Consider the following 13,958-nt stretch of genomic DNA (forward strand, 5'->3'; position numbering starts at 1 on the left):
CAGTTGTGTGTTCCGTTACTACACTCATCGATATCTAAAGCAACAAAAGGAATCTAACTGCAAAATGTTTCATTGAAATGGTGTGCTTACCAAACTTTTCGCCCTGACATAGAGTGTTATTACCGGCTCACATATAAATTATTGCATACTTATTTCCTCACATACACGATATAAAGTAGCTTACCAATGTCTGATCAGTAAAATTACTCGCTTTTAAGGTTTCAACTTGATGCACGAGATTGTGTTACAGATAGTTACCGGTGCAGTTTATTCCATCTCCATAAAATCCATCTTTGCAAGTGCAGTTATAGGATCCCCGGGTGTTGTTACACACAGCGTTAACACTACGGTTGTCTGTTCCGTTGGTAAACTCATCGGTATCTAAAGCAACAAAAGGAATCTAATTGTGAAACGTTTCATTGAAATGGTGTGCTTATCAAACTTTTCGCCCTGACATTAACTACTCATTAACCGAGAGTGATGTCTTTACGAAAAAACCTCAGACCAAGACCTTGCCGTATTGACCGAGCGATAGCGAGGAGAATACAGCAAGGCCAAGGTTTGAGTTTTTTTCCGTTAAGATCGAACGTTCGAGGTCAACAAGTTGTTTATATTATATGGCTTTTTGCATTGTTTTTTCAAGCCCGTAATCAGTCCGAGGGCATTACGGGAGCATAATGCCCTACAATTAGCCAATCATAGCGCGCGTTATATTGACTACATGAACAAGCCATATAATAAAGTGTGTTATTTCCGGCTCACATATAGGTTATTGCATAGTTATTTGCTCACTTATACGTACGATATAAAGTAACTTACCAAAGTAGTATATAGGGGATTAATCAAATACCATTTCGCAGAGGGAGCCTTATTTCACCTTATCGCAGCCCCCACCATCAAGACCGGCCCTCACAAGCTCGGGTCGGTTGAACCTGGGGGCTGCGAAACGGTGAAATTCGGCTCCCTCTTTGAAATAGTATTTGATTAATCCCCTATATACTACTCACAACAAAGGAGAGCCCATATTAGAAACAAGCGAGCCCGATGTTATACCGCCCGAGCCAGGATGACTCGAGCGCCAAACAAGTGCGGGTGGCTGATGCGGGGCTGGAAAGAAAGCTGCGGAAAGCGTTGTTACGGGGCGTATTGCGGGCAGTACAACTACCAGCTGAAGAAAGGAATGAAAAGGCCAGAGCCTTGCAGAGTTTGCGGAGTCGGTCTTCTGTGTGACTACCGTCTCTGCAAGCCCTGCGGCGGTAATGCGCTAAAACAACGTCTTATCCGCAAGCGTGAAAAAGCGAAAAAATTTTTTGAACTTGTTTTGCTCGAGCTGAAAGAAAGAAACACACCAGTTAGAGAAATGAAACCTTAGGTTATAACACAAGGAACTATGGCTTCCAACAACCAAAGCAGCGAAGTTTCCGTGGCCATTCAAAGCCTCCCTCCAGAGCTTCGTGAGACGATTCTCAAGGAGTACAACGCGATAAAAATTAAGGAAAAAAACGAAATGGGGTGGGACAAGGTACACAAGAATATTCTAAGACTGCCATTCTGCGCATTCAAGCAGCAGATTGTGCCCATGGTTATTTGTTTCGAATGTCCGGACTGTTATTTCGAGGAGTGTTGTTTCCCCTGTTTCAAAAAAAAGGGAACTGTTCATAAAGCAACGCTAACACCGCCGATAATACCTCTCGTAGAAGCCACCCCTGAGTACAAGAATTTTTTAAAAGTATGCTCTGGGGATGGTTACGATTGGCACGAGTGGTTCCTTTTTGGCAGGGAGCGTTAGCGAAAAAAAAGGCGGTGCAACGTCCGTAATCAATATGCGCGGATGAGCCCTTCACTAGTATATACAAAAATGTGCCAGAAATATTTTCGTATTGTACAAGTGATGCACAGTGTATACGCCGACATGGCTGCCGAACAATCAATCAACTGCCAACTTTCCGAGGCCATTCGACGCCTCCCACCAGAGCTTCGTGAGATGATTCTCAAGGAGTACATAGTGATAAAAATAAAGGGAAAAAATGAAATGGGGTGGGACAAGGTGCACAAGAATATTTTAAAACTGCCTTTCTGCCAATACAGGGAGCAGATTGTGCCGATGATTATTTGTTACGAATATTCGAACTGTCATTACGATGAGTGTTGTTACACCTGTTTAAAAAAGGAGAGAACTGTTCATAAAGCAACGCTAAACCCGCCGATCATACCTCTCGTTGAAGCCAACCATGAGTACAATAATTTTTTAAAAGTATGCTCCTGTGACGGTAATGACTGGTACGAGTGGTTCGCTTTTGGCAGGGGAGCATTAGCGAAAGCGGAGACGATATTAACCTCCTATCGAATTAACATTTAAAAATTCACGGCTTAGTTTGCATACTATAAAAACATGATTGTCAGTGTTCACTTGATTGCGTTTCTTGTGAATGAATATTTCACGCCTGAGTGGCAGAGACACGTGCGTGATATTACACGCGAAGTTGTTGATTGCTTTCATGACGCGGTTCCGGTTGAGGCCCTCAGACAACAGCTTCCCGTTGCGAATTCCTGATGGCTTCGGTTAAAAGCTGGTTGCATTCCTCTTGGCTTCAGTTGAAGACGTCAGGAATTTTCAAAGCCATCAGGAATGTTGAAGCCAAGAGGAATTTTACAGGCAGATTTCTATTTTTTGTCCACAGTTTGTTAGATCACGGTATTTCTTCTCGGCCTGGTCAAAAAAAATAACACTTGTCACCTTTTTTCGACAAAAAATTGGGCACGAAACGCGGTAGAACAAAGAGATTTCACTAGAGCGATAAAAAGAAACAGCTGATTAAGGGATTTTCCCTATTTCACACTTGACTGCGCCCCCTCTAGGCGGCGTAACACAATCACCTGTTTTTGATAAGACTAAGAGAAAGTTTTGTGTTTTTTCGCTCAAAATTTAGTTCAAATCTGCTGTTTAATCCGCAAGTTTTTTTCTATATTCTTCCCGAACCTGGTCCCGAACCTGGTTTCTTATTTTTTCGATATCTGGCTGGATTGGATTTGTCTGTATTTGCGCAAAGTTCGATCGCAAAGTCTCTTTATGCTGGCGATATTTCTGCATTTCACGTGTGATCAGTTGAAACTCCGTGTCAGAAACCCGATTATCATTAAGAGCCTGTGAGACGGTGAGGTTAATCGAGTCATGTTTTGCAATAGCCAGAGAATGGATTCTCGAGTGCTTATTGACTTTGCGTTCAAGCTTCCTGTTGACAACGGATAGGCCAGTGGAAACTGCGCCAGATAAAGCGGTTATCCCGGCAACAGGCGCGCCGACAACAATTCCAACACCAGTGAGTGATGTTGCAACAGCCCCAGAAGACAGAGCTGCCGTGACAGCGCCAAGGCCAACCACGGAATAGTGAAGCGCTTTCCGGGCTTTTTTGTATTTTTTCAACACAAGCCTGTAATGCTCGACCTCAGCAGATATTTCTTTTTCAATTCTGCTTATTTCGGTTAGCCGGAAATTCTCGGCATTCATCGTTTCGGGAAGGCTGGGATAGATTCTTCTTTCATTCTCGGCAGGCGGAGCGCTTGGTGGCAACAGATTTCCTGAAGACATTGCGTATATATAGGAATTTAATTTAACTCTAATTCAAAAAGAAGAGGGAAGCCCTTGAAATCAAAGAGTTCGCCATTTTCATCTTTGACGCTAATAGTGATGCTATTTATGGACTCGCCTGTAGAGCAGTCTCGCAAAACCTGTTGCCGAGAACCCTGGTAGCTTACCTTTTCATAAGGCTTCCCTTTCACATCAAACAGGGTTAATACATCTGACCTTTTGCCATTGAACAGATTCCGTTCCGTGTCGATCAAATTACAATGAATAAAATATGTCGTTGGAGTTGTAAGCCTTTTTACGAAGGTTATAAGACTCAACTTTCGCCCAATACCAAGCAAACCGGCTAAATCGCGATCAAGTTCTATCGGCTTTAACCCAAAATTTTTGATTACAAGCTGGCCAGCAGGTTGGTTTATTTCTGTTTCCAACTTATAGCTATATTTTGCGAACAGATCGTTTATTTCTTTTGCCATGCTTTCTAAATCATAATGCCCTGGGGTTATTTTACTAACTGACAAAGCTCTATCTTTGTTTTTATCTCCCAAGGAGCCTGAACCTTCTTCTTCAAATTGTCCCAGCTGTTGTACAAACTGCAAGAAATGAGTTTCATGAAATGCACTTTCGGTATCGGTTTTTCAAAATAGATAGTCCCTCCGTCCTGTTGCGTGACAATAGTGAGAACAACCATTTTATATTCAACAAATAAAATTGTGTTCAAATAATATGGCGAATATGTGGAATGATATCCGTCAAGATCCCGGGTTATATGATCCCAACTTTTTTAAAAAAGAAGATGCCGTGAAGAAAAAGGCGTGGACAAACTTTTTAAACCACTTTCCAAAAGCGGACAAAAGCAGGTTCATTTCACAAGTAATGATCGACGAGAAAAAAAAACGTAACCGCCGAGGTGTTTTTTCAAAGAAAGCGAAAGCTCGTTTCAAAGCGTCTTCGGCTCAGACAGAAAATATTCGAGCAAGGTAAATAAAACAAGCGCTCGGTTTGGGAGATAGCGGGGGTTTTCCTTACCAATTATCGCCGCTTGGCTCTAAAAATTCATTGCCCATCCCTGCGGTACCTTTCGACGGCAAAGCGCCAAGCTTGAAAAAAATATTCAACGACGCAATCCAAATCTACGTTACGCCTGACCAATATTTCACGACAAAATTCCGAGAAATATTTCAAGAAACCAAACTCAGGCACACGTCTGGAACCGAATCAAAACACTGGTTAGGAGGGCCAGACATGAAATATTGGCCGCAACAGCTCAACTTCGCGGTTTTCTGCGCGACAGAAGGTTGCAGAGTTTCTCGCGAAATCTTTGACAGCGGGGTGAATCTCCCGCCGCAGATAAGAGCTTTCTACAAATTCCACGTGTATTTCACGGTCAGGCGCATTTTGTACCAGCTAGGAGGAATTCAGAGCATGAGCGCTTTGCCCGGAGACCCGCCTTTCAACCAATACAATAATCATTATGACGTTGCTTCGTACAAAAGGATATGCAGCGAGTTCGGCATTGCCCCCTCGAGCGATTTTCGCTTCACGTACGGGCCAAACCACGGTCTGGGAAGCATTTACGTGTACGCGACAGGCGCGGGCGCGTCGAAAACTGACCATAAATACCCGGGATGGAACAAATTCAGCGATGAAGGCGGCAAAGCGATTCAAGGAAACCTGATTTATTACATTGAGCCGGGGGCCGCTTCTGAGACCCAATAGGACTGGTTCGCGCCAAACACAGCATCAGGTTTGACGCAGGCGGGCTTGGCGCGAATCAACCAGTCAATCGAGGCTTTCGTTTACTGCATCCTGGGCGCGCAAGTCAACGTCCGCAGCAGCATTCTCGGTTCTGGTGGCCGAGCAAGAGAAGCCCAGAGCGAGTTCCTGGTGTTGATGGAAAGCGCGATCACACAGCCCGACCTGGCCGCGAGCGTGCAAAGGTACCAGCTCGCGGTGGACCAAGCGAAGGTCAGGCTCAATCTCGCTGTAGCCCCCATGGCCTGGCTCATGCCCGCGCAAATGATTATCAACACTGCAAGCACGATTGGTTACAACAACAAGCTGAAACAGGCGGTCTCCGGGATGAAACTTGGGGTCAACAACCAGGTAAATCCAGACACAAAAAAAGCTGGACTCAAACTCATGGCAGGCGGCCCGTCAAAAATTAACCCTCCCAACAGCCACCCGTCCAACCCGATTCACAAAGCCGCAACAGCCGAATCAAGGAAACCAGCTTCGTCCGAAACTCAGAAAGTACAGCCACCGGCGGAAAAAATAGAGCCCACGGCTCCAGATAAAACATCGCAACATGAAATAAACAAAACGGCTGTCATTGTCGGTGTAGTCGGATTATCGGCTTTGCTGTTCATGGCTTGGCGGTAAGTTAACGCTGCTTCTTAAAATATTGTTCGAACAAAAAGGCCACCGCGGCAAGAATGAGCAGCCAGGTGTGCTCGGCCAGAAACCCAACGACTTGGCCGGCGGCTTTGAAAAGGAAGCTCACGATCGAGCCAATCAGCCCGGGCAGCAGAGAACCGAGTTTCGCGGCAATATCTTTGAGGTCATTTCCCAAAGCTTTGCCGGTGGCTTTCAAACCTCTGGTGAGGACCCCGATGACAGCTCCGATTGTGGTCCCAGCGGCGAGAAGAATAGCGGTCAAGGTCACGTCGTATTTTTTGAAGATCTCTTTGACCCTTTCCAAGAGAGGCCGCCCCCTTTCCCTTTCCGCGATCTGAGTTTGCAAACGCGCGATCTCCTCGTTTCTTTCTGCAACTCTGCCTTCTGCGGCTTCTTTTTCAAGGGCGAGGCATTCTCATCTTGGATGATTGCCTGGTCTTCCTCGTTTTGGCGATGCAGCTCGCTTTCCTGCTCTTTCAGGTCGTCCAACGGTTTTGTTTGGTTGAGCCTTTCTTCCATGGCGTTTGTTTCACTTTCTTTTGCTGCGATGCTGGCCCTGAGTCTGTCTACCTTTTCTTGTTCTTTTTCTATGTTTCTTGATTTTTTTGTTAGCGAGTCCAATTCTTTTTTCTTGTTTTCAAGATCGTTTTGATAGTTCTTTTTCAGTTCTTTGAGCCTACGCAGCTCTGCTTCACTTTCAAGATTCGAACCATGTTCATCCTGAATGTCAACAATCTTAGCGTCGGTTTGCTCGATTTTACGTCTCAGAACTTCCAATTCTTTCTTTTCTTCTTCTCTTTGCGAAGCGAGTTTTTCCGCCTGTTGTAGTTGTTTCTCTGCCTCTTTTTGTCTTTGTTTCATTTCTCTGATGGTATCCCGGTCTTCCACAATGACATCTGCAGCTCTTGGCCCAATTTTGTCCGCAAACCTGTCTAAAAAACTTTGCGTGAAGTTTATCGCGTCATCTTTCATAATCTTGTACTCACCTCCACCCGTACCTACTGCAACAATTTTACCCTTGGTTTTCCCTTTGGTGCCTTTTGTAATTGCAAAACTACTCTCTTTAAAGTTGGTAAATACTCTTTTTAACCGATCTATGACAAATTCCCGTTCCAAATCTGGTTCAAGCAAAGGGATATCTTCTCCAAAAAATGTTGTCTCGGCATAAGAAGTGTCAGGCAGGCCGGACTGCTCGTGCCGTATAGAAGACAATTCCGTTTGTTCACCCTCGTGGTAGGGGGCGCCAGGTTGATAGGGAGTTGATGCCGCGTCTGGGTCAAAAGGTTGGGTTCTGTTAACCTCTTGCTCTCCATCACCATCATCGTCGTGGTCAATCCGGTTGTCAAGGTCCGGGTCTTTGTAACCAAATTCGCCACCGCCTTCCGCCATAGCGATATATTTCAAGCCTGTTATTTTTTAAATTAGAAAATTATCGCCGGCGTATATTATACAATGTCAGTTCCAGAGAACCTTCGCGCAACGTACAGCAAAAAAACATTACGCGCCATGCAGGCCGAGCGAGCGGTCAAGCGGATCACCTTTACCCGCACTGAAGCCAACCACGGCGACACGCTGTATGTTTCAGTGCCCAAGCTGAACGTGAACGAGGTTCTGGTGCCGGGCTCGCTAGCTCTTGTCTTTAACATCGACCTTTCTGGAGGGCACGCCAACAACTTCCTTGTCCAGAACGTCACGCGGGCGCTCGTTGACAGGCTGCACGTGAGGTTCGGAGGCACTACCCTGCAAGACACGGTTGGCTACGGCATCTACAAAATCTTTGATGACCTTTTCCTTTCGCAGGAAGAACGAGACAACAGGATTCTCGAAGGGATTCAGAGCGAGGATCTGTGCAAGATCCGCTCAGGCGCGGGAGACAAGAAAACCTCGGGCGTCGACGCTGAAGAAAAGCTGAATGAGGTGTACGGGAGCAAGTACCGGATCAGGCTTGACCATCAGATCCTAACTGATCACGGCGTTTTCCACCCCCAGGCCCTTTACAACGACCTCGTATTCGAAGTAACCCTTGCTGGAGCTGAACATGTGGTCAAGGGCTCCCAGCTGAAATACAAGCTGACCAACATCTAGCTCGAGTACGAAATGATCCGCAGCAAGACTCTGGCAGACGAGGCGTACAGCGTTTACTCCAGCGGAAAAGAGTTCGCCTATGACCACGTGATACGTTACAAAGTGGTGACCTTCGAAAAAGACACCAACACGAGGAAGAACATCAAAGTCGACGCCCAAAAAAGGTCGCTAAAAGCCATCCTGCTACTTTTCATAGAGCTGTATTCTGATGGCTCCAGAGATTCAGAAAAATACGTCTTCCCGGATCTGACGAAAGTCAGCGTCACGATCAACGGCTCGCCCAACATGATTTACAACAGCGGCGTCGAAGGCAAGGACATGTGGGAAGAGGTCCAACGCTTCTTCGTGAAGGAAAAAAATAAAACCGAGCACATGGATGCGACAAAGTTTTACACTGGAGATAATTTCGGGCTTCTGATTGATATGCGCACCATGGCGGACCAAGAAATGCACGGAAGCGGCAGGCGCATTGTGAACAGTACAGACGGCGTCCAGCTGGAAATCGAGAGGAAAGCCTTCTCAGTCGATTTGAACTGCCACGTATTCGTCATCGCCGACCAACAGTTCAACATTATGGACAGACAGCAGGAATCTGTAAAGGATTGAATATGAACATGGACCCGAGCAAGATACCCTTCAACGCTCTCATTGTGGGGCCGACTAATTCAGACAAATCGAGGTTCGTGGTGGACCAGATCTACGGCCCGTTCCGCGGAAAGTTCGACTACATCGTGCTCATCTGCCCGACGATCACGCACAACAAGACCTACCACCGGCTTGGCGAAAACGATCCAAGAATTGATGTGATAGTCTGCGAGCAGCACGACGTGGAAAGGTGGTTGAAGCTCGTGAGATGGCTTTACGTGGGCACCAACACGCTCATAATCCTCGACGACTGCGCGGCCTCCAAAGATGTGAAAGAGCGCACAGGAGAGCTGGTGAATCTCGCCTTTTCTGCCCGGCATATGGGCATCAGCGTTTGGGCGCTGACCCAGAAGTTGACCGGCATAACATCTTCCTTCCGGGAGAACGTGGCGGCGATCGTCCTCTTTTACACCCCCTCGGCCAGGACAACGAAAGCCATCTTCGAGGACTACGCCGGCGAGCTCTTCCCGGATGAGTACAAAAGTCTGGTTTCAAAGCTGAAAGAGCGAAAGTTCTCTTATCTTGTGTCCGCGCTTCGCCACTCGTACGAGGTAAAGTTATTTGAATAAAAAAATGAAAGCTGTATATAGCCTTGCACAATGGCTGGAGAAGACGCCGCGTTAGAAGACGTTATGAAACTTCTTCAAACCGAGCCCGAGCCGTCGAGTGGTCCCGCAGGTGGCCTTGTTCCAACCGCCCCCGACATTCCCGCTGTTCGCGAGCAACTGGCCGTGCTGGTGTCTACAGGCAAAGCCAAAGAGGCCATCGGAGTGCAGCTTACCCACGAGTAGGTGAAGCGCCTGAGCGACAAAGAGGTCAAGAAGTTCGCCAAACACTACCAGACGTACGTGGGCTCAAAGACAACGGAAAGCCTGATCGACAGCTTCATTTTTCTTGCAACCAGGGCGGTCGGAATGGTCGTTAACATCAAAGACATCGAGGTTTACCAAAAAGAGCTCAGAAACGACTACATCTTGAACAAAGAGCTCTCCAATCTGGCCGGCAACCTTGCTTTGAAGTGCGGCCGGTTTCTTACTGCGGCCAACGCGGTGTTCATCACCATGAAACATGTTGATTTCAGTCCACAGTTGCTGGAGCCGAGCCACCCTTCTCGCGATGTACACGGCTATCCGCTTGAGGGCGTTGATGAAGTACCCGGCTCAGCAACTGCGGAATAACCGGTCAGCATTCATTAACAACTGCTGAGGGCTTGCCGACAAATTGTTGACAATTAAACTTTTTTCATTTGCTTATAAATACGGTTCGCTTCAGAATGTCTACCGAACAATCCGAGAGCGCGCTTCAGGTCGAGACCAAGGCAGCACCTGCCGCCGATGCCACACAGCAAGCGACAACTCCGACTGCAACCAAGCAGCGCGTAAAAAAACCCCAAGCGTGTGGCCGCCGGAAAAATGGTTGCCGAAAGAACGCGGCTGGCCCGGGAAGAACAGAAGAAAGAGGCCGAGGCTTATCACGCGGAAAAGGAAGCGAAAGCCGCCACAGAGGCCCCTGAGCCAGCCCCGTCTACAGAAGGTGAAAGCCCAAAGAGCGAAAGCCCAAAAAACAGCGGCGGCCTCAGCGCAAACCAATGGATTACTATTGGCGGCATTGGCGTTTCACTGATCGGGATCTATTACACACGTGAAGAGCTCAAGGCAATGGCCAAGTCCGCGTTCGACAAATTCAACTCCGTGTTCATCAAATTCAAAACGCCGGAGCCCGCGCCTGAGCCCGCGAGTGTCGAGCCAGAACCTGTTCGCATGACACGGCCAAAAGGCTTAACAAAAATGCTTTAAACATTTGCGTGTAAAGTATATCAACATGTTCACAGTTGATACTTCAAAGTTTCTCTCTCTTTCTTCACCTTTTTAACCATCTCGCATGTGTTGTACGACATAAACATAAAGGTCATTCGCGCGACCGCCGATCTTTTGAATGCAGCATTTGACGACGAGGTTGCAGAAGAAGAAGAGGCGTTGTGCGCCAAGTGCGCAAAAAAGGACGCGGGGAAGACAGATTAAATCAACACGGTTTGGAGAAAAGTTTTTTAAAGATATACTCAGATGGAAGTCTACTGCTTGAAAGGCCGGCGAGTGACGCCGAACGTCCGAGGAACGTCAAAAATTGTTGCTACAAAAACCAACCGGCGACTGCTAAAAGTGAAGTGCGCTGTGTGCGGAATCACCAAAACAAAGTTTTTGCCTGGAATTGCAAGAAAGAAGAATTAATTTTGTTTTAAACTTTCGTTCTTTTCTTATATCGAACGCACCATGTCCGACAACAAGCTTGTCAAGACCGTCATTGACGCCGCAACTCTCACGGGATTAGCTGCGGGCATCGGCTGGGCCGCGAAAAAGGTTGTGAAAGAGAATTTCACTTCCGATCCCAGCAGCAGCTTTATGAATTACCTGAAGTTCACCGCCGTCATGGCGGGCAACATTGCGCTCAAAAAGTACCTCGAGGACCAGAAAATCCTCCCCGACAGCGTTTAGAAAAAAAAAACATTATAATAACGCAATGGCGCGTTCTTATTTCCCCATCAAAGCTTTCACAACGGCTGCGCTGTTGTTTTTTGGATTCAGTATGCTCTGTTATGCCTGTGAAGCCATTGATTTTGTTTGGGCGGTTAAGATCACCACCCATCAAGACTCCGATTCTGAGTGTCAAGACTCCGATTTTGAGGATCTTGATACTGAGGAATTCCCATTACCGGAGAAATGCCCTTCACCTCCTCCCTACGAACCCCCGCCGCCTCCATACGAGAACAATTAAAAAAAGATTTACAAGATATACAATGGCGAGCATCGCGATCATGATTGGCGGGGCTGTGTTGAACGCCACGGCTTCTATCGGTGGCAATTATCTGGCGAGGGCGCTTGACGGAGACGGCGAAGCTGCGCTTGAAGAAAAAAAGCGCCACGAAAAGGCTCTCGAAGATTATCAAGCGGCTTCCGCCAAATACACGCGCGACCGGACACAACTTCTTGACTGGATCGCGACCAACGCTCAAACGAAGGAGCAGGCCAGGCAGAACTTCACCAACACGGACTACGCCTTCAAACTCTACAACCAGGCGCATCCTGACGAACAGATGGTACCCCCCAAGGAGCCCAAGTTCTCAGATTTCTATCAGCCAAGCGAGCAGCAGAAAAACGGTAAACTCGCATTCGTGGGCGCCGGGCGCTCGCTCTGGGCTACGTGGCTTTCCGGTTCCTTTAAACTTTTTTTACGCCATACTTTTATGGACGCCAAACTCGCAAAGATCTACTACGGCCCCGGGGACTACTGGAAAGGCATCGCCGCGATAAAAAAATTAGCCGAGGCCGCCAAGGTACCTGAAGAAACCGCAGAAAAGTGGTTGATCAGGCAAGTGCTGTGGCAGATATTCCTCCCCGCGCCGAAGCGAATTCCTCGCCCGAAATTCGACGTTCCCACACCCAATAAGGTCCATCAGGCGGACCTTCTTTTTCTGCCGCACGACAAGCTCCCTCGCGGCCGCAAAGTTTTCAAATACGCGCTGACCGCTGACACGTCGACGTGGCCAGCCGCTACAAAGAGGCCGAACCCCTGACTTCGAAAAATTCTGATGAGGTCGCTCAGGCTTTTCAGAAGATTTACAAGCGCTCGCCTCTGAAATGGCCCGAAATGCTGCAGGTTGACCCCGGGCGCGAATTCATGGGCGCTGTCACACAAGAGATGGACAAGCACAAAACCTTTATTCGGCGCGGGCGGGTTGACGTTCACCACGACCAGGCCATTGTTGAACGTTTCGACCGCACCCTGGCGGAGCGCTTGTTCGGCCACCAGTACGCCGAGGAAATGCTTCTCCCTGAGGGCAAGCGGTCCACAGCCTGGGTGAAAAGACTTCCTGAAGTTGTCTCGGCTTTGAACAACGAGGTCACAAGCCTTATCGGCATGAAACCCGCCGTTGCCATCGAAGAAAAATCTGTTTATGCGAGGCCGTCGACACCTTATTCACGGCCTGTCGGAAAACGCGAAAAAATCCTCCCCCCTCTTGTCCAAGTTCGTTATCTCTACCAGCCCGGCGAGCTTGAAGGGGGCGTGAAAAGAGCCACAGACCCAATCTGGTCTTTGAAAGTTTTCGGCATTGAAAGATCTTTTTCCAAACCGGATCAACCCGTTCTCTACTATCTGCGCGACGGGCCCAAGCGCCGCTTTGTTCGTGAAGAGCTGCTTGTTGCCCCTCCGAACACTACTCTTCCTCCGGCTGACGTGAACTAGATGTGAAATTCGATCGGTTCGGTGTGAATCCCGTCGGGCAGCACCCACCGCTTGTCGTAATAAGCGCTCAGCCCCAGCTTCTGCTGCTCGTAAGTGACCATCTGCCCGTCTCGCATCCTGAAACCTCTGTTGGTTGCCATATCTTTGCTGTCTTCCAGCGCTTCCTCGAACCGCTGCCACATGATCTCGTTCTGCTTCTTTGACATCCCCTTCGTGCTAAACTTCTTTTTTTCGCCCTCTCCTTCGTCGACGTAATAACACTTCGAGCAGAGCGCGATCATCCGGCTGCCCTCGCACTCAAGCTTGACGAGACCTGGAGTGCGGCCGCTCCACTTGTCCCAAGACAGCCACTGATTTTTTTCCGCCTCGAATTCTTGCTTCAGCTCTGGCCGGACGACGTCCTCGAGCCGCTCGCCCGAGATCGCCATGTAGTTGCTGTCCGTGTCCATCTGGATCAGCTCGAAATCTCTTCTGTCGACGTACTTGTCGAGAAAGTCGTAGTAGAATTCCAGCATCCGCAGCTTCGCCAGCTGGTAGACGGCGATTCCGATCTGGAACGGCCGCCTGATCGTGATCCGGGGCTTGCGGCTTTCCAGCTCGTAGGCCTCCACGATCTCGTCGAGGTCTTCAAAATACGCGCTCCGCAGCGCTCTGTCGACAACCTTCTCGTCTTTCGTGTAGATCACGTTCGTTTGCCGCTCCAGCGCTTCGATCAGTTTCCCGTAAGCGCTGTTTCCGAGCAGTTTGAACACTTCGGCGAGCAGCGCCTTGCTTCGGTCCACGTCTCCTATCCGGCGCGCCTCCGTCAGCTGCTCCACGAACCAGGTGAAGATCTTGCCCGGTTCGTAGTCGATTGTTCTGGAAACCTTCATGACAACCGCCCCATGGTTCACGTACCACCGCAGCAGAGGGGCGTACACCAGCATCCGTTCAGCGGACAGAGCGCCTACAAGCTTTCTCCCGTCTCCGCGCTGTCTGCCCGTTCTCGCCAAGTACTCTTTCA

At 48.4% G+C, this 13,958-nt stretch overlaps 2 protein-coding genes across 2 annotated transcripts in view; both read right to left on the minus strand.

The window, feature by feature from the left end:
- The window catches only part of LOC145488939 (uncharacterized), a 63,711-nt gene extending 56,699 nt beyond the window's left edge, over positions 1–7,012 (minus strand). Inside the window, exon 1 of the mRNA XM_081467794.1 lies at positions 5,727–7,012. Coding sequence (XP_081323920.1) covers positions 6,248–6,955 — 708 coding nt within the window. The 5' untranslated portion in view covers positions 6,956–7,012 and the 3' untranslated portion in view covers positions 5,727–6,247. The remainder of the gene's footprint in view (positions 1–5,726) is intronic.
- The window catches only part of LOC145488937 (uncharacterized), a 59,000-nt gene that overhangs the window by 35,784 nt on the left and 9,258 nt on the right, over positions 1–13,958 (minus strand). The window lies entirely within an intron of this gene.

This window comes from Orbicella franksi, chromosome 6 (assembly GCF_964199315.1).
Source record: "Orbicella franksi chromosome 6, jaOrbFran1.1, whole genome shotgun sequence".
NCBI classification, from domain to species: Eukaryota; Metazoa; Cnidaria; class Anthozoa; order Scleractinia; family Merulinidae; genus Orbicella; species Orbicella franksi.